Source organism: Myotis brandtii, unplaced genomic scaffold (assembly GCF_000412655.1).
Source record: "Myotis brandtii unplaced genomic scaffold, ASM41265v1 scaffold1722, whole genome shotgun sequence".
NCBI lineage: Eukaryota > Metazoa > Chordata > Mammalia > Chiroptera > Vespertilionidae > Myotis > Myotis brandtii.
The window spans coordinates 162,139-183,442 of record NW_005356354.1 but is presented as its reverse complement, the minus strand read 5'-3'; the positions used below and the strand labels follow the sequence as shown (position 1 = coordinate 183,442).

General features: G+C 42.3%; 1 protein-coding gene and 1 long non-coding RNA gene across 3 annotated transcripts in view; one reads left to right on the top strand and one right to left on the bottom strand.

Moving 5' to 3' along the window:
- The window catches only part of BBS7 (Bardet-Biedl syndrome 7), a 39,207-nt gene that overhangs the window by 13,157 nt on the left and 4,746 nt on the right, over positions 1 to 21,304 (bottom strand). For both annotated transcript variants that reach the window (XM_014537110.1, XM_005863132.2), the window contains exons 2-11: positions 20,209 to 20,271; positions 18,157 to 18,332; positions 14,021 to 14,207; positions 10,775 to 10,847; positions 10,252 to 10,368; positions 8,635 to 8,765; positions 7,326 to 7,410; positions 6,107 to 6,209; positions 3,904 to 4,096; positions 1,501 to 1,575 (exon numbers count right to left, since the gene is read on the bottom strand). In XM_014537110.1, coding sequence (XP_014392596.1) covers positions 1,501 to 1,575; positions 3,904 to 4,096; positions 6,107 to 6,209; positions 7,326 to 7,410; positions 8,635 to 8,765; positions 10,252 to 10,368; positions 10,775 to 10,847; positions 14,021 to 14,207; positions 18,157 to 18,332; positions 20,209 to 20,271 — 1,203 coding nt within the window. The remainder of the gene's footprint in view (positions 1 to 1,500; positions 1,576 to 3,903; positions 4,097 to 6,106; positions 6,210 to 7,325; positions 7,411 to 8,634; positions 8,766 to 10,251; positions 10,369 to 10,774; positions 10,848 to 14,020; positions 14,208 to 18,156; positions 18,333 to 20,208; positions 20,272 to 21,304) is intronic.
- LOC106725573 overlaps positions 1,514 to 21,304 on the top strand; it is a 22,684-nt gene continuing 2,893 nt past the window's right edge. Inside the window, exons 1-2 of the long non-coding RNA XR_001361456.1 lie at positions 1,514 to 1,603; positions 4,075 to 4,127. This is a non-coding gene — a long non-coding RNA (uncharacterized LOC106725573). The remainder of the gene's footprint in view (positions 1,604 to 4,074; positions 4,128 to 21,304) is intronic.

Sequence of the window (21,304 nt, the reverse complement as noted above, 5' to 3'; positions counted from 1 at the left end):
AAACACAAAGACATCAATGTTTGGTATAGGATGTCTTTGATTTTCACAAACACAGAGGACTGAGAAATATCTCATCTCTGTATTTCCACCAATGGCTGACTGCAGGAATTCAATGTTTGCTGAATTAAGTTGCTGAGATAACTTCAAGTATTATAACTTCTTGAAATTAAATATTAAACGACTAAAATAGCATAAAATAAGACTGGCCATATGTTGAAGTCGGTGATGAGTACATGAAGATAATGCTACTATTCTTCCACTGTTGTATGTACTTGAAATCCCCACAGTAAAGTTTTTATAAAGCTATCGTACCAGAAAGCAGGTTTTAAATTAGTATAAAATACTCATTCCCAAGAATCCAGCAGTGATGTAAGTAAGGTTACTCTTTCACAGTAATTTACAAATGAAAGATCTTATGTTTATATTAATTTTTAAAATGATGATAAAAATGTAGACCCTAATGTTTTATGTTGTAATTTGCAAACAGGGATGACAAACCGTATATAACACAATACAACTGTTACAAAATTTCTTATCAAGAAAAAAAGCTTTACTATGAAACTATGTTATGTTGAAAATTATTCCCTAATATAGAGATCAACTTTGTTCTTTGTCTGTTCTTCTTACTCCTCCCTTTTGTCTGTGTAGAACCACATGCCCGCTGCGGCCCGGCCCGTCTGCTGCTCGGCTGCTGGGCACGCAGCCATGGCAGCCCTTGCTTCCCTCCCTCCCTCCTCCTCAGGAGCCCGCCCGCTCAGGCTGCTCCCCAGCGGTACAGTGCGCCCAGAAGCTCCAACACAGTCTCATCCTTGGCGCTTTGCACACAGTAAGTGCTCAATAAATGTCTGCTGATGAACAATAAGCAAGATCCAACAAGCCCAGAGAAAGCGAGGAAGGGCTGGCAGGGACTGAGCACATTCAAACGTAGGAACGTATAAGACTACATCGCAGTTTCAAGAAACGTCGAGCACTTCAGTGAGGCAGGAATAATGGGCATGAGGAAGGTCGAGCTGTGAGAGACAGTGGGAGCTGGAAGCAGAGTGAATCCTGGAGGAATCTAGCTCACACGCCACAGGACACGAGGAGGCTCAGACAGGTTTAGAAGGACTCGGTGATGTCTGTGTTTTAGGGAGAGCTGTCACCACAGTGCACAGCACAGCTGGAAGCGGGGCATCCTGGCCACAGAGAAAGGGGATGAGGGAGTGGTTCAGGCAAGCAGGGGGCGGGCTGGACGGCTGAGAGCAGTGGAGGGAGCAGAGGGGGCAGGACAGCGGGACTGGCAGGAACTAATCGGATTTCACGGTCAGAGAAGGGAAGGATCTAGGAAGGCCGGTTTCTGGATTACCTGAGGATGAAGAAAGGGCAGAAGCAGGTTTTGAGGGGAAGGTTATAAAATGAGAAACTGATGAAGAAATGTAGAACCTAGTGGTGTTCGTAGGCTTTATTCAAAATAGCAAAATAGGAATGAAGTCGCCGGAGGAATTCCTTATTCTCACTCACCTCAGCGTCACAGCTGCTGAAGCTGACAACAGCGGAATTCTTGTCCACATCAAGTAGGTCTATGGGGACATCACTCTGCAGCCAACATTAAAAAAAGGTTCAGGTGAAAAATTAAAACTTTTTCTCAAAACCTATTTTCTTTAAGGGTTTTCCTTATGTTCATCTTCAAAGTTGAGAGTATAAATTCTCTTATATTTGATAATATGTACTTCTAGAAAATAAGTAGAGAATAATAATAGAGAATAAGTATTATAATGACCTATGGTTTTCTAATTTGGGAGATCAGAAGTCATAGAATATCATCTCACTCTCCCCTGAAAAGTATAATCTTCGCCCTTGCCAGTTTGGCTCAGCGGATAGAGAGTCGGCCTGTGGACTCAAGGGTCCCAGGTTCGATTCCTGTCAAGGGCATGTACCTTGGTTTCGGGCACATCCCCGGTAGGGGGTATGCAGGAGGCAGCTGATCGATGTTTCTCTCTCATCGATGTTTCTAACTCTCTATCCCTCTCCCTTCCTCTCTGTAAAAAATCAATAAAAATATATTTTTTAAAAAAAGCATAATCTTCCCGTCTATTTCTGTCAGTGCTAAAATGTTACCAGAGGCTGCAAATACTCACATGGCCTTCTGACTATATCAGTTCATTTTTACTGATTTTAACCTCAGCTGTAACACAGACAGGAGAGAATTTTTGGTCTCCTCTGGAGAGGTAGTTTCTTTTATTTTATTTTTCAATTACAGTTTACATTCCATATTATTTAGTACTAGAGGCCTGACGCACAAAATTCGTGCATGGGTACGGTCCCTAGCCCTGGCCTGCAATGAGGGCCATCTTCCCCGGCTGCCTGCAGCCGGCCCCGCCCCCCGCCGCCACCGACCCCTGGTCCCCCGTTCTCAATTGGGCAATCGGAATCTGCTGGCTTGGGGTCGGGCATTCGCCCCTGCTCGCCGTCCCTGCCCCCATCGCAGGTCACCCTCTGTGTGTGGGGCGACTTGTCGGGCAGGGGCCTTGGCCTGGCGACACCGGCATCCCCCACTACCCACCCCCAGTTCCCCGTTCGCCATCAGGCGATTGGAGCCTGCTGGCTGGGGAAAGGGACCTAGAGGTGGTCAGTGCACCTCATAGTGACTGATTGAGTGGTCATTCTGCCATTAGGGTCAATTTGCATATTACCCTTTTATTATATAGGATTATATAGGATAGAAGCCCAGTGCACGGGCGGGGGCCAACCGGCCTGCCCTGATGGGGGCCCTGGATTGGGGTGGGGGTCTTCGCTGGGTAGCGGTGCCTGCTGGGGTGAGGGGCCATGGGTGATTTGCAGGCTGGCCACACCCCTAGTAAGGGGGGGGGGGGGGTCCCTGCTAAGGGGCGGGGCTGACTGGGGTAAGGGGCTGCAGGCGGTTTGCAGGCCGGCCATGCCCCTGATCGGGGTAGGGGTCCTTGCTGGGGGTTGGGGCTGGCCGGGCCATGGTTGTTCCATTTTGGTCACTGGGCTTTTATTATATAGGATGAGCTTTAGGTGTACAGCACAGTGGTTAGACAATCATATACAATACAAAATGTTCCCCCCAACATTCCCAGTACCCACCTGGCATGCCACATACTTAGAATATTATTGGCTATATTCCCCACACTGTGCTTTACATCCTGTGACTGTTTTGTGACTACCAGTCTGCACTTCTCATCCCCCCTTCCCCATCCAGCCCCCGCAGGCAGTCTCAAGGCCGATGCCTGCGCTGTGCTCTGTGTATGTGGTTCCTGAGGTGTTCCAGGCGGCAGTCCTGAGCTAGAGTTAGGAGAGATTTCTGCCTTTACGTTTTGATTGATAATCTGATCTCTCATCCACGTCTTTTAAAAGCTTATCTTCCTCCCCTTAGTCTTTTCTCATTTTCTGATGGGTTTTCTATCATTTCCTTGTTTTCCATTCTTTGTACTATCATCCTTGTCACTCCAACTAAAGAAATCATTAAATATATTGAAGCATGAAGTTGTACATTATAATCCCTACATTTCACCTTCGGGATTATGTTCTTTGCCTACTGACCTCCCTAAGAGCTGGTAATGCAAGCTGTACTGCGGGCTGTTTATTTCAGTATTTGAAGCTTAAACATTCTAATAAGGGCATTAAACGCTGCAGTTTTCTAAGTTGCATCTCTGTTAAGATTCTCTTAAAGGTTAGCCAAAGTACAAAATCCTTAGTGTCCTTTCTGACTCATCCTCAAACTTAAGTGCCTCAGCCTTTTGTTTAATATGCACAGGATAAAGTAAAGCTATAATTTTGGTAATTTATGAGCAAACTGATAATCTAATGGGAGACTAAAATAAGCCTTTAAAAGTACTATCTAAACTAAATATAACATTTAAAAGACCAACATTCACATTACAGGTTAGACATTTTGCTTACCTGCACTAAGACATTGTCTATCGCGGTCTGCACTTCCAAGATAAGGCTGTAGCTGGCATCGTCTTTATTTAATGTAAACTTGTCATTTATGCTAAAGGAAGGGACCACTGATTTTGCTTTGCTTGACTGCGAAGACTGTTGATATCTCTCTCTTTCCTGTGTTACCTTAAGTTGCAGCTGCTCCAACTCACTCCTGGAGGAAAACAGATACAACTCTGTCACCTGTAAGTATAAACATCTGAGGTCCTTAAAATGTTTATAAAAATTTGAGACATTTACTTCTGCAAAATGGATTCTTTTAACCCTCTCCTGAGGACCTATTTAGAGGGAGGAAGGGAGAGAGGAAGGGTGTGAGAGAGGGGGGAAGAATGAGAGAGAAATATCGATGCACCCTGACCAGGGATAGAAACTGCAACCTTTCTGCTGTACGGGACGACACTCCAAGCAACTGAGCCACCCAGCCGGGGCAGCGAATGGATTTTTATTGGTTGAGCTAGAACTGTAACACTAATAGGAACGGAATTTTTGCTTATAGGACTCACTAAACGATTCCATATTATTTATCTCTAATCTAAAAATTAAAACACCTACTCAGTCCCACACGAGCCACATTAACACAAAGCTGTAAGTATCGAGGCAGCTGCAGACAGCCCACGCTCACACGCCGGCCTGGTCACGGCACCTGCAGCACCAAGCGGAGGGGAACCTGACTGTCCGGGCCCAGGAACACGTCAGACCTGAGCAGAAGCCAGTGAACATGCACCTTTCGGTAAGACGCGAGGGAGACAGACACAATGAGGAGGAGGCTGCAGAGCTCCCACATCTGGGGCCCACAGGGTGATCATGAGGCGTGGAGCAGCAGGCACTCGGTCCAGTGCTGGGGAGGATGCTGGGACTGAACTGCAGGGGCAGTGCAGGCAGTGGCCCCCGTGACCGGGAAAGGCCATATGCAAACAGAGCAGACAGTCACGGGGGTTGAACATGGGCTTAGCTACCCAACTTAGGAGAAAATCTGGGAGGAGAGGAGGGGGTCTGTGCAGTGAACCAAGGGAAAGACCGTTGCTGAGTGTGTCACACACACCTACGTCCCAGGTGCTGAGTGAACGGAGCGGACAGAAGCGCCTTGTGCTGTCAGGAGGGGCACGCCTGGTTGTAACCATAAGGCATGAGGGAGCGTGGGAGCTAGTCGTCATGAGCTCTGCTTGCTCGCCTTGCTGCACGCACAGCACAGCTTGCTGTCCTGGTGGCTTTGGTGAACGGGCGTGAGGAGAACTGTGGTGAGGCTTTAGGGAACCAGAACACTTCTGAACTCTCAACTGCCAGCCAACAAATACTGGCCCTCACTCCCCCAAGAGATGGCAAGGGTTGGAGTAGGAAGGGCAGTCACTAAGTTTCAGCCCTACCCACCTCTTCAATGGAACTGTTTGAATGGTTACAAAGCAGACCCTGGGTCCAAGGAAGTCAACATTATTCATTTCCACTAAGAAAACGTATAAGCCAGAGTTAGGGATTCAGAGAGGCCCACAGAGGCAGTGAGCGTTAGAATGAGTGAGAGCAGAGCCATCGGTGTGAGCTGCATTATAAATATTTTTTTAAATATATTTTATTGATTTTTTACAGAGAAGAAGGGAGAGGGATAGAGAGTTAGAAACATCGATGAGGAAACATCGAAGTTTTTTTTAAAATATATTTTATTGATTTTTTTACAGAGAGGAAGGGAGAGGGATAGAGAGTTAGAAACATCGATGAGAGAGAAACATCGATCAGCTGCCTCCTGCACACCCCCCACTGGGGATGTGCCTGCAACCAAGGTACATGCCCTTGACCGGAATCGAACCTGGGACCCTTCAGTCTGCAGGCCAACGCTCTATCCACTGAGCCAACCCGGTTCGAGCAGTGTGAGTGCTTTAATGCCTGTAAAAAGCAAAACTTGACCACTATCCCCACACAAACAATATACTTCTCCGTCTAAGAAGAAGCCAATACACACACAGTACAGCACACGAAAAGTGTATTTCTCACTCCGAAATATTCATCAGCATTTACCGCTGATTTTCTCAAACTGATAAACTTTCATTTAAAAAGTGATAAATGACTGTGTAATTCCTTCCAATATAATACACTGCATCTATAAGTAACCAAAACAGCAGCCACTGCGCACGTCATGAGATGAAGACTGACAGGCAAACGAATGCAACGTTACCGCAGGCAGGAGAGTTTCTGCTGCGTCTCCTGGTTGAGCCGGAGCTCCTCGCCGGGCCCGCCCTCCTTGTGCACTGGCTCCGTGGTCAGCCCCGTCACCCAGCCTGCGGGGAGGGATGCAACCGGCACCGTGAGCGCCGACGGGCCACGGGAACCCAGCCCACTGCCCCCGCCACCAGCACCAACCTCACTCCAGCACACACTCCTCTCCAAAACCCAAACAAAACAAGAACTAAAAGAAATGAAGCTGGAAAATATTCAAACCACAAGGAAATTACGTAAGCATTTTGTGAAACCATTTTTGCTTTGCCTGAAATACTAGCAAACTATGATTAAGGAGATCTTTCATTTAATTTACAGTTTTAGTTTCCGAGTACGAAATAAGTCAACACATTCTAACAAATGCAAAAATAGCTGATGAATAAGAATCGTTTTTCAAAAATTATTTTCATGTTGTTAAACTCTTGTATAACGTTGTGAGAATGTAAAAATGATCTAGTTAAAAGCAAGCAAGATTTTATAACAAATGTGTATTTCTTATATTAATAATAAATATTAAATAATAAAACATACACTAAATTTCTTTTTAAACCAAAGAATATTATTTAACTTTCAAAGATACTAGTGATATGCCAAACATTTTTAAAAATATTTTTATTGATTTTAGAGAGTATGGGAGATGGGGAAAGAGATACAAATATCAATGATGAGAATCACTGATCGGCTGCCTCCTGAACGCCCCACACTGGGGATCGAGCCCACAATCCAGGCATGTGCTTTGACTGGGAATCGAACAGTGATCTCCTAATTCATAGCTCAATACTCAGACACTGAGCCACATCGGCCAGGCTTAAAAAGTATTATTTAAATATTAACTGTTTTATAAATCAATATACCCTTATTTTTTAACCAATAATTTTTTAAAATCTATAGATAAGAGTGACTTACTATTTGGGATAAAGAACAGTACAATACACAGATGATATACTAATATTATAGAATTGTACACCCAAAACCTATATAATCTTATTAACCAATGTCACCTCAATAAATTCAATAAAAAACGTAAAAAATAACTTAATAAAAATGAAAAAATTTAAAAATGTTAAAAAGAGGGACTTACTAATAACACATTAAAAAACAGGTGTCAAAAGCAATTTACTAAATTTATATTTTTATTGTCCATTCTTCCTTCAACTGCCTATTACCCTTCACCCTACCTGAATATGTGGACACTACGATTTCGTCGTAGCCGTCTTTCCCCACACAACCTCCCTGGATAGATGTGACGCTTTCAGACAGCGCCTGAAAGAAATTTAAGATCAAACACGTCCTTAGTAACTAAACATTTCACAGATATGTTACAGTATGCCGCAAAACTTACTTCCTGTCTCCAGACATTCCACATGTTTACTGAGCACTTAGTATATGTAGACACTGAGACTGGAAAGGCAAAAACCCTGCACAAATGTCAGAAAATTCCAGTGTTTTTGTTGTTGTTGTTGTTGTTGTTAATCCTCACCCAAAGATATTCTCTCTATTGATTTATTTTTTCTTTTTAGAGACGGGGGCGGGGCGGGGGGCAGAGAGAGAGAGATACATTGCTTGGTTGCCTTGCGAACACACCCAACCAGGGGGCCAGGAACCTGGGCAGGGAATGAACCTGCGACCCAGGTACATGCCCTTGATGGGAAATTGAACCCAAGCCCTTTGGTGCCTGGGCCAACCACTGATCCACACTGGCCAGGGCAAATTCCAGTGTTTTTAAAGAGGATTTTTTACACCAAAGATGAACAAATAGGAAATAAATCTAGAAACTAAGTTGTACAGTACTTTTATCTCTATTACCTACATAATACACTTTATCTATACACCAAGACGTTTGTATTTGCTGATGGGCACTTGAAGCTGAGACTAGGAGGTACCACTGAGAGAAAGAGAACAGCTGATACTGAGCTGTGGCCGAGGCAGGAGGGAGACCCCGGACGAGAGAAATCGCTTCACGAACACGAAGGAGGCGTTGATGCCAGAACGCTCCTCCTGCGCCTCTGTGCCCAGGGATGACAGGCCTGATGACACGTACAATTTGTGAACTAAACACTCTTACCTGGTCGTCCTTCTTCCCCAGCGGAGCCTCGGGGAGACCCCAGGGAAGGGGCGACTCTTCCCTCTGCTCACGGACAATCTTACATCGTCCTCACAACCCGAAGCTTCCCCCGCGACCTCACTGCTTCCCAACAACAGCCTCATTTATGTTACCAAACACGTTACTCCTGTAACCTATTTTGCATTATAGAAACTAAGGCAACATATTTAATACTTAGATATACAATATTTAGAAGCCAAATGAAGAGTAATTTATTATTCAGCTGGAAGGCAACACAGATCTGAGCATCTCAAAGCAGCAATATTTCAAGCCAAACACAAGATTTTAATATGTTTCATTTAAGAAAACCCAACCATCACAGTCATGTCTATAATTAGTGATTTGATTAGTAAGAAGCACACAGTCTTGAACAATGAACTTACTTGATCAAAGCGCAGAACAGGCTCATTTGCATTATTGAAACTGTACACTTCCACCATTCCGTCATCTCTCCCAACAAGTAAATCTTTAACTCCATCACCCATAATGTCAAAGCTGTCAACACACAAAATACCTTTAAAAATGAAAAGAGAAGTTATTAATAATACTATATTATAGCTAAGTTTATGCCAAGTAAGAATTAAAAAATAGAATGGAGAAAAACACACTGAATAACTGAGCACAATTAGGTACCCACCCTTTTCGTTTCTCCCCATTCGTCTGTTTCTAAGGCTTTAAATAGAGTCCACATGGCAATGGCGCCCCAATTTCCACCCCCAGCTCTGCCTCTCTCCAGACTTACATAGCAAAGTCCTTCCTCAGCCTCTTCTCTGAGACATCATTTGCACCTCAAACTTTCCAAGCCCCCGACAAAACTCTCCTGGCACCCCTTTGTCACACGCCAGTAATAATGCTCTTTTTCTAGCCTCTCCTCATCTCGGTCTGATACCACCTCGTTGCTCAGGCCAAAAATCTAGACTACATCTCTAACTCTTCTCTTTTTCTCACTTCCACAACAAACACATGAGCAAATTCTATGAACTTTACCTACTTTCCATTTGCAACTACCATTAGCCTAGTCCAGGCTGCTGTATCTCAAGCCTAAACCAGGAGAAATTATAACGACGACAACAGTAATTTCCAAACTGACTTCCGTGCTTCCAATTTTCACCTGCTTCCTTCAAAATCCATTCTCCATGGAGCGTTTTTTTGTTTGACGTCCCACTGCACTTCGATTAAATTCAAACCCTTTTCCAAGACTCACAAAGACCTACGTGACTTGGCCCTTCCCTACCCCTCTGATTTCATCCAGGCCACGCTAAGGCGTGTGGTCACACTGGTCTTCAAATGCTTTTCAAACGAACCATGTTTACCTCTGCCTCAAGCCTTCTGACCAACTCCTTCTCTTATCAATCAGATCTGAGCTCAAATTTCACCTCTGATAAGACACCTTCCATGACCACCCACTCAGTCTAAAGGAAGTCCTCCTCCTTCTACCCATCATCATTCTCTGTTACATTTTCTGCAGGTGACTGACTACTTGAAACTATCTTATTTGTTTATCCTTTGTCTTTCCTAACAAGTGTTTGTTGAAGGAATAAGTACATGAATGGACATGCTGTCCTTATCAACAGCCATCTCACTACCTGCCACGTCAGATACAAGTTACCCTTAGAATGTATATATTCCTGAGAAAACAGGAATAGTTCCCTCATGCACTTCTTCCTTGCTTCAAACCAGTACCCCCAAATTCTAATTTATTCCCTATACCAAACAATGCAAAGTGGATTTGAGCATAGAATGACGTTATAGATGGACACTAGCCCATTAGAGCCGATCCATTCCAAATTACTACTAGCATGTCTTATTTTTAACAAATTATACCAAAAATATGATAGACCCAATAAATAAATAGTAAATACAGCTGAGGTAGCTCTGTGAATTGCCAAGTCTTCTATATACATTCTCTGAATGAATAAAAGAGAATGAACTATATAATCTAAGATACTTTATTCAATAATTACCAAAATTTCAGAATCTGAACAACATAAAAAACATACCTCCCCTCTTTTTCTCATTTTGAATTTCCCACTTGTGTGCTGGCGTGGGCGCAGTGATCTGAACGAGCCCAAGTTTTCCATCTGACGTTCCAAACAACACGTCTTCTCCAGAGTCACCTAGTCACAGGTACAGCCAACATAAGCTTACCCACAACTCATCTCTTTAAAATTAAAATATTTTCACATATATTGCCTTTCAGGTAAAATCTCATTTAAAAAATAATATATAGAGACAGAAAACTTAATTTGGGAGGATGGTTATATACTCATATCATTTTATAACCATTAGAGGTGAGACTCTTCCTTATCTAATTTTAAGATGTGAACACTCAAAATTCAGTGCAATAACTCATTACTGTTAGTGGCTGGCAAGTTGTCAGATAACCACCATCTCAGTTCCAGTTCATGTTCCTTCCACAAGCTCCCATTTTCACTTTATATATGGTTAAATGATTAATACCTGAAATATCTTGACTTCACATAAGGCACTCCCTTATCTGACTGTGAAAAATGAAATGATTACCGCCATTTCCATTGTGTAGAGCTAAGACAGTAGGTGGGCCAGAAACTTCAATTTCAAATACCACGTCTGATCCCTGAAGGAGAACAAGTATTTTAAAACAAACAGAATACAATTTTTTTAAAAAAAATTTTTCTTTATTTTAAATCTTCATCTGAGGGTATGTTCTTTTTTTTTTATTATTGATTTTTAGAGAGAGGAAGGGAGAGAGAAAGAAACATCAAGTAGTTCCCTCTCATACGCACCTGACCAGGGGTCGAACCAGCAACCTTTTGGTGTACGGGATGACACTCTAACCAACTAAGCCACCCGGCCAGGGCCAGAATACAAATTTAAAAGAATACAGGCACTCAGAGATAACATCAATACTCCTAATGAACTCTGGAATAAAACTGCAGAAAAAATTAGGTTGCGAATATTAACTTGCATGTTAGCAATTCTGCATGTGTTAATTCGTTTTATTTTATTTTTTAAGTATTTTTTTTTATTGATTTCAGAGAGGAAAGGAAAGGGAGAGATAGAAACATCAATGATGAGAGAGAATCACTGATTGGCTGCCTGCTGGGGATTGAGCCAGCCACTTGGGCATGTGCCCTGACCAGGAATCAAACGGTGACCTCCTGGTTCATTTTAAAGTAAAAAATATATAAAGTGTAAAGATCAAGAAGATAAATATTTAAAATATCCTCCACTTTCAATGCTTTTCATTTTAACTCCTCTGTTTGTCTGAAAACCTGTCACTGGTCAGTTTCCTAACAAAACTACCAGGAACATTTTGCTTCTGTCCGCTAACAAAGAGCACATTCGAACGTGCGGACAGGCCCGCAGTTACTTCCTAGGAAAAGTTCTGGCCTTGCCTTTGGGCATTTCCAAAACCCGTCCAGTGAGGCAGGAGGACCTGCTATTTAGACAAGGAAACAAGTTAGGTTCTTTGTCTCTTTTTCCATTTTGCCACTTGGAATGCTTTTATTAAGTGCATAGTATTTGTGAAACTATAAAGAATGAGGCAGAAGTACACATACTCACATGGAAAGAACATCTATGATAAATCACTCAATGACAAGAATTTGCAAAATTAGAGTAAAAAGTTTAAATACATTTAGAATATACAAGAGAGCCATATGCTTTAGCTTTTATTTAAAACTAGAGGCCTGGTACACGAATTCGTGCACCAGTGGGGTCCCTCGGCCTGGCCTGTGGGATTGGGCCAAAACCGGCTCTCCGACATCCCCTGAGGGGTCCCGGATTGCGAGAGGGCGCAGGCCAGGCTGAGTGACCCTACTGGTGCATGATCGGGATCAGGGAGGGACATGGGAGGTTGACCAGCCAGGGAGGGACCACGGGAGAGCTCCAGGGCATGTCCGGCCCATCTCACTCAGTCCCAATCGGCCGGACCCCAGCAGTAAGCTAACCTACCAGTTGGAGCATCTGCCCCCTGGTGGTTAGTGCACATCATAGCGAGTGGTTGAGTGGCCTTAGCATATCATTAGCATATTACGCTTTAATTGGTTGAACAGACGACCGGATACTTAGCATATTAGGCTTTTATTATATAGGATAACATTAAAAAATTTACAGACACCTACATATCCTATATAATAAAAGGCTAATATGCAAATCACCCGAATGGCAGAATGACTGGTCGCTATGATGCGCATTGACCACCAAGGGAAGATGCTCAATGCAGGAGCTGTCCCGCCGTGGTCAGTGCACTCCCACAGGGGGAGCGCCACTCAGCCAGAAGTCGGACATCCCCCGAGGGCTCTCAGACTGCAAGAGGGTGCAGGCTGGGCTGAGGGATCCCCCTCCCCGCCCCCGAGTGCACAAATTTCGTGCACCAGGCCTCTAGTAACTATATAAACACAAAAGGTACCTCTGGCGCAGCAGCCGCCTAGCAAGGCAGATGGGGAGCAGGGAGAAATGTGCAGGGCAGAGGGAAGACTACAACTTTTTGTTTTCCATAAACCCTTGGGGATTTTTTCCCCTCTCCAATAAGCATATGGAGCTCTTCTTGTAAACGGAGCAGAATCCTAGAATTCAGCCACATCAGTCTCTAATCGAGTGCCAGCCAGCTCCTAAAAAGCCTTATTCAAATGATTCCTATCTGGGAGCACAGGCGAGGGAGAAATGAATCTCTCCAGTCTCTAGAATGAGCCTTCAGCATTACTTTAATTCACCTTAGGGAAAAAATAAAACCGCACAGAACCACTGAACTTTCCCTTTTATAAAAGGGCTAATGCCAAGAAATGGCCATCTGGCTATGAAATCCCAGGGGGGGCACAGAATAAACAGCTGGACTTTCATTCACTGCACTATCATCGGCCTGTTTCTGAACCAATTAATCCACCTGTTACATGTTATTTGCACTTAAACTTTATTTTATGGGTCTTGGTGTGTGTATTTTATTGAAAAAGTTACTTTCTTTTCTAAACGTAATTTTTATTGATTTTTAGAGAGAGAGAGAGGAATGGAGAAGGAGAAAGATAAACATCAATGTGAGAGCGGCTGCTACCTCCTACAGGGGATCGAGCCCACAACCTGGGCATGTGCACTGACCCAGAATCGAACCAGCAACCTTTCGTGCACGGGACAACGCCCAACCAACGAGGCCACATCGGCCAGGGCTGAAAAGTTACTTTCAAGAAGACATAGTTGACATGGTTATAGCCATCATGACTAGTAACAATGGCCTCAAGCAGTTGTTTTAGCCAATTATGGTTTTTAATTTTCCCTCTATCACTCACTCGTCTAACCAGTATCTGCTGAGTGCTTATTCTGTTCCACATACCGTCACAAACAGGAGAAACTCCATGACGCAACCCTGATCTCAACGTCCCTTTAAAGCCCAAAACCTCTCCCCAAACCAATTCCCTCCTTTAATTTTATTTGTTGGGAGAGGGGAGAGTGATGGGAAAAGAAAAAAAAAAGGAAAAGAAAAACTGGGAAGGGTTTTTGTAGTTAAGGTACTCCATTCTGACTGTATTAGCGCAAAGTCATGCGGGGGCGGGAAATTACCCTTTTTTCCATATATGCCTCTCTAAAAACTTGCCAAAGATCTGAACACATTTGCCTCAAGTAAACAAAATTAGTTATAAATTAAAACATTTCTAAAAAACTTCCAGATATAATTTTAAGTAGGGCATTTAAAATGGTAGTAACCACTAAAATAATTTATCTTAAGCAGACATTGTTTATCAATATTCATTTACCTAAAAGATGAAAAATTACAAAGATGCAAATAATAGCCACCTGTAAAACGCGGAGAAGCCGGTCCTGGCAGGCCAGCACCGGCGTCAGGTGAGGCAGTCGCTCCACGGGAAGGCAGATGACGTCATTGATTTTGTCCCCGGAAAGGTAATAATGCTGGTCTTTGCAGTCACAATAATGGCTGTAGATGTAACTCGCACTGAGAAAGAGGTCTGAGCCAGATATGTGCCTGAGAACATGGAAAGTACTTTAAAACATCCATCTTTTAAAACATAAGCATAAAAAACTAATTTTTTGCACATGTAAAAATAAAAGCTTCTTTATACAGTGTTCCTATCATTTGATCACAAACTTAAACAGGTTTTTTCATCTCTCACCACTTAATTTCTAGCTTTTTGGTATAACACTGATTTTGAAAACTGAAAAGACAAGATAATGACAATCATCTATATCTGATGATAAATAATGTGTCAAAAAGTAACTGTTTTTGAATGCGTACTCTGTGCGAGCACTGCCCTAAGTGATTCACACGCATTAGCTCAGTCCTCGAACTGTGTAAATAAGGACCATGACCATCCCTTTTCACAGGTGAAAATAAAATGTTAAGTAATTTGCCTCATGGCGCACAGCTAGCAGGCAGAGGAGTGGACTGCAACTCAGGTGGTTTTTAACGCTAGCGTTAGCTTTCTTACTACAACACTGTAATGCCTAGAAAAGGCTATTTGAAGTGACTCTACTTTAAATGCTAACAGTGGGAAAAATGCCTTCTTCAGAATTTTATCTTGAAAAAAGAAATGAAAACAAGTGCATTTCAAACTATATTGAGTACAGTTTAGGCAGTAATCACAACTATGTTCTAAATTGCAAGACTGAATCCAGTTTTCAGTGGAGCAGCTGAAGTTTTTTGAAAAAATTTATCGACTAGTGTGTATCTTCCACTCCTGCTATTACCATGCGATCATAAAGAGGTTACTGAGGTTTTCTTAAAAATTATTTTTTTAAAATATATTTTTATTGATTTCAGAGAGGAAGGAGAGGGAGATAGAAACATCAATGATGAGAGAGAATCATTGACCAGCTGCCTCCTGCACGCCCCCTAGTGGGGAATTGGGCCCACAGCCAAGGCATGTGCCCTCAACAGGAATTAAACCTGGGTCCCTTCAGTCTGCAGGCTGATGCTCTATCCACTGAGCCAAACCAGTTAGGGCTACTGAGGTTTTACTTGAAGGATTCAGTTATTCACCTCTAAGGTGTACTTAGAACATTTTGATACTGAGATTATTCCTTATCCTATAATAATCCTCATTGATTTTCTCTTCTTTAATTATTGCTCAGGTGACTTTACTTTGTGACGCTGCGTATCATGTCTATCCACCTAATGAATTCCACATCTTTTTTTATTATTTGTAATTTCATTTTGAAATTCATCTGTATTGTATTTGCATTGCATTGTCCAGAGTACTACTTGGCAATCACTATCGTTGACAAAAGTGAGATACATGGAAACGTTAAGCCAGAAAGCATGTGAGAGTGGTAACCCATTTATAGGTGTCAATTTCCTTACTGAATATTTTTAAGTTATAACCTTGTTTTCTTATGCAACCTTATAAATATGTGGATTTTCAGGTCATTTTTAAAAAATTAAGTAAACAGCCTTTTCATCCACCTCTGCCACTCCAGTAAAAACAGTTTAAAAAACTGACTCCTAGCCCTAACCAGTTTGGCTCAGTGGATAGAGCGTCGGCCTGCGGACCAAAGGGTCCCAAGTTCGATTCCAGTCAAGGGCATGTACCTTGGTTGTGGGCACATCCCCAGTAGGGGGTGTGTAGGAGGCAGCTGATTGATGTTTCTCTCTCATTGATGTTTCTAACTCTCTATCCCTCTCCCTTCTTCTCTGTAAACAATAAATAAAATATATTTAAAAAAATAAAATAAATAAAAACCAGACTCCTAGCCCCGGCCAGGCTCAATGGTTGAATGTCAGCTCATGGACTGAAGGGTCCCTGGATCTATTCCAGTCAGGGGCACGTACCTCGGATGCAGGTCCAATCGCAGGCCTGGTCAGGGTGTGTGCAGAAGGCAACCAATTAATGTCTCTCTCTCATATCGATGTTTCTCTCTCTGTATCTCCCCCTCCCTTCCACTCTCTCTAAAAAAGAAATGCCCAGCTGGTGTGGCTCAGTGGTTGAGAGTGGACCCATGAACCAGGAAGTTATGGTTTGATTCCTGGTCAGGGCACATGCACGGGTTGCAGGCTCAATCCCCAGTAGGAAGTGTGCGGGAGGCAGCCGATCAATGATTGTTTCTCATCATTGATGTTTCTCACTCTCCTTTTCCCTTCCTCTCTGAAACCAATAAAAATATATTAAAAAAAATAAAAACTAGACTCTTTATTGCAAAATAGCCATGGGTATATAAAGTACAGCATAGGGAATGTAGTAATATTGTAAGAACTATGCATGGTCCCAGGTGGGTACTGGAAATATTGGGGGGAACACTCTGTCTATACACCTTTTTTTAAAAAAAATATTTTTATTGATTTCAGAGAGGAAGGGAGAGGGAGAGATAGAAACATCAATGATGAGAGAGGATCATTGATTGGCTGCCTTCTGTATCCCCCCCACCCCCCCACCGGGGATTGAGCCCACAATCCGGGCATGTGCCCTTGACCAGAATCAAACCTGGGACCCTTCAGTCCACAGGCCGACGCTCTATCCACTGAGCCAAACCAGATAGGGCTCCACATACCTTTCTAAATGTGGAGGCATGTTAATAACTACTTATTACTTTGATTGTAGTATTTCACAATCCTCATTGGCTATGTCTGTCTACAAAAGCATTTCAAAAGTACTATATTTTTGCTAAAGCTCTGAATGTACTTCCACTTGCCATTGTTTAATTCTTATCTAATCTCACCAAGCTCAGGCTTTGCAGCCCTGAAGTCAGGGCATGTGCGTGCATGGATCAGAGAGCTGTGCATACACAGAACTCGGGACTGAACCAGTACTTTTCCAACCGAGGCCTGGCTGCCTACACATCGAGGCTGCATCAGATTCAGATGAAGGACTGTCTTCTTCTAACCTACTCCTAATGATTCTGATTCTGCAGGTACAACATAGGACAAGGAATTGCTCTTTCTAAGATAATTAATTAATTAATTAAAAATATATTTTAAAAATTAATTTCAGAGAGGAAAGGAGAGGGAGGGAGACAGAAACATCAATGATGAGAGAGAATCATCGATTGGCTGCCTCCTGCACGCCCCCTAGTGGGGATCGAGCTGCAATCTAGGCAACCAGGGCATGTGCTTGATGGGAATTGAACCCCCACCTCCTAGTTCACAGCTCAAAGCTCAACCACTGGGCCATGCCGGCCAGGCAAGGAATCTCTTGATTCAGGCTTCTAGGCGCTTCTCCTAAGTAGCAGGTTTGAGAAACAGTAGATGAGTTGAACTTTAAAGCCCTTTCCAAGATTCAAAACCTAACATGTTAACTGCATCAGGAAACCACTGAAAGAGCTATTTTTCACTTAGAGTCTTACCTGATCCACCTGAAATTATACCCTATTGGTAGCCATTAACTTTGATGGCTAGCCTTCTGAGAAAATGATGCTACCTTGAAACTGGAACTATCAGACAGCAAAGAAACAGAAACTTAAACATCGAGAGATTTCTTCCACTTTTTTCTTTTATCCCTTGATTATAAATCATAACTGAGTCAACCAGTCAAAAATAAATGTAGTCCAGTTGGCATTGCTTAGTGGTTGAGCATCGACCTATGAACCAGGGGGTCACAGTTCAATTCTTGGTCAGGGCACATGCCTGGTCAGGCTCGATCCCCAGTGTGGGGTGTGCAGGAGGCAGTCGATCAATGATTCTCTCTCATCACTGAGGTTTCTATCTCTCTCCCTCTCCCTCCTTTTCTGAAATCAGTAAAATATATTAAAAGAAAATAGAATAAATGTATAAATACTATAAAAGTCTTAACAAGAAAACATTTCAATAACCCATTGATTTTATATTGATTCTAGGTCAAATTTAATTTCCAAATAATAAAATACCTTTAGTCAATTTTATTTCCCAGAAAACCTGTTATGGTATGATACTTAATCAAATGTTTGTCACCTTTCCAAAATGTTAAAAATGTAAAAAGAAATATTAAAAAAGAGAATAAACATACATAGCTTTAATGCTTTCAGTGAGGTTTGTTTCAAAAGAGAGGAACTGTTTTCCTCTTTTTGTGAAACCTCGAATCTCAGATCCCGCAGCAACAAAAATTTTCTCCTGGGGTGTGTTAAGAATGCCTCCTAGCTCCAGTCTTGCGATCTTCTGCCCCGGTAAAGTCTTGAACACTGCCTGCAGGAATCATGGGGTGAAATTAAGTAGACAAAGTTACTAAGAGCATTTTCCTTTACTGTAAAAAAGCTGGCATTTTAAATTTACAAAAATACTATAGTTCTACTATATAGAAATACTTTTAGATACAAATTTATTTCAGTAGGTCTTCTGGGTTTTTTGCTAAATATCTTGAAATTCTGGAATACTTTTCCCACACATATTTCAGTGACATCATTAAAACCTAAACCCTTGCAACTCAGAGTAGAGCTCGCTGAACAGTGGCATTACATCACTACTTTGTAAAAATGCAGAACCTCAGGCCCAACCCCAGGTCTACAGAATGAGAATCTGCATTTTCACAAGATTCCCCCCCTGGTTCCAATGGGCATGTTGTTACACTGAATCTTCTTTTTAAAACTAACCTCTCCTAGTTTCTCTATAATTTTTATAAATGTCAGTAGTATAAATAACTACATAATTTATTGGAAACCTTCACTTACTACTTCTCTATTGAATGGGAAACAACATTGGTATTAGTTTCTTCCTGCTTATTCTCCATTTTATTACTGGCATCAGATTCTTCTCTTCTGTGACTTTAAAATATCTGAGAGGAAGCTCTAGCTGGTGTGGCTCAGTGGATAAAGCGTCGGCCTACAGACCAAAGGGTCCCAGGTTTGATTCTGATCAAGGGCACGTACCTCGGATGCAGGCTCCTCCCTGGCCCAGGCCCCGGTCGGGGCAAGTGCAGGAGGCAACCAATCAATGTGTTTCTCTCACGTCGATATTTCTCTCTGTCTTTCCCTCTCTCTTCCTCTCTTTCTAAAAATCAATGAAAAAATATCCTCAGGTGAGGATTTATTTATTTATTTATTTATTTTTTAAATATATTTTATTGATTTTTTACAGAGAGGAAGGGAGAGGGATAGAGAGGACCCGGACCCTTCAGTCCACAGGCCGACGCTCTATCCACTGAGCCAAACCGGTACTGGAATCGAACCTGGGACCCTTGAGTCCGCAGGCCGACGCTCTATCCACTGAGCCAAACCGATCAGGGCGCTCAGGTGAGGATTTAAATAATAATAATAATAAAAATAAAATATCTGAGAGGATATACGAATAATGGAAATATTAATTTTCTGATGGTTTTCACTTCATCTTTTTGTAAATCCCATATAAAGTATAACGAATATAAGAGTTCCCATCTCAAACCCATTCCTTGTAAATTATGATCTGTGGCTGTGATGCTGTAATAACCACTTCCTTGATTAGGTTACATGGAGTGGCAAAGGTGAGGGACAGTCACCTCCATGGAACACTGTGCTATGTGACCCTGCATCTTAGAGACCTGGCAGGTTTTCCTGCTGGTCCGAGCAGGAGGTCACAACGCTGTGAGGGCCTGGGAGAGGGCAAGAAACTGTGGGGGCTCCAGAAGCTGAGACCCACCCTGGCTTACAGACAGCAATAAGTGGTGACCTCAGTCCTTCAACAGCAAGGATCTGAATTCTGCCAAAAACCATGTGAGTTTAGAACAGGATTTTGAGCTCCGGAAGGGAATAGGGCCTGGCTGGCATCTCCACTGTAGCCATGTGAAAATTTGAGCCCAGACTCCTGGCCCAGAGAAACTGAGATAATAAACGTGTGTTAAGCCCCTAAGTTTGAGGTAATTTGCTACTCAGCACACAAAACTGATAAATCACCATAGGCTGCCAAAGGTGTTTCACAAATAGCGGGCAAATGACTCTTGTGCTGTCTGTAGCCTCGTACTTCATATAACTATTTCCCGCACAACCCATTTTTCACTGAATTTTAGAAAATTTTTAACCTAGGATTATGCAATAAGTGGTGTGTTTCTCTTTTAGAAATTCTTGTTTTCCCCTAAAAATGCTGTACATACCACTGCTTCTCCTTTCTTCATGCCAAAGCACAAAACTACCCCTTCATGATCTCCAATAACCACCTGTAATAGATTGAAGAGAATCTACAATTATTATTATTATTATACCCTATTAACTATATGTGGAGAAAACAATATTCTCAATATACAAATTGTGATTTTAAAAGCAGAAATCAGAAAATCTAGGACACCCCCTCAAAAATTAATCATCCAAAGAATTATAGAAGAAGGTAACTGAAGGCCATGGAGAGTGGTTATGGACGGAGGTGCTCATATGTTCTGCTCCTACAATGTAAACGCACAAGAGAATAGGGACAGAGATGGGAGGGAGGTCATTTCTTTTTTTCTTAATTGAAGCATAAGAACATTTTAAGATTAATTTTCAAAATGTTACCAAATAGCCCTGGCTGGTGTGGCTCAGTGGCTAGAGCGTCGGCCTGCAGACTGAGGGGGTCCCAGGTTCGATTCTGGCCAAGGACACATGCCCAGGTTGCGGGCTCGATCCCCAGTAGGGGGCGTGCAGGAGGCAGCCAGTCAATGATTCTCTCTCATCATTGATATTTCTCTCTCTCTCTCTCCCTCTCCCTTCCTCTCTGAAATCAATAAATTTAAAAAAAAATTTAAAAATGTTATCAAATAATTATCAAAATGACTGATTTGATATTTTTAAACTTGTTTAATGGAAAACTTTAACATATGCAAATGTACAAAGAATATCATAATGAATTCCCATGTATCCATCACCCAGCTTTAACAATGATCGATTATCCAATGTGGCCAATGAATTACTCTGAAATAAACAGAAAGGGAGATTTTAACATCTCTTTCTCAGAAATTGATCAAGAAGACAAAAGAAGTAGATTATAAAAACAATTACCTTTAATCTAATATATAAGCATCCTATCTAATAAAAGAGAAACATGGTAATTAACCGTAACTTCGCTACCCTACCCATTGGCTAATCAGGGCGATATGCAAATTAACTGCAAATCAAGATGGCGGCCGGCTGCCAGGCAGCTGAAGTGAACAGGAGGCTTGCTTGCTCCAGTGACGGAGGAAGCCAAGGTTCCCCGCCTGCCTTGCCGGCCTCTGAGCT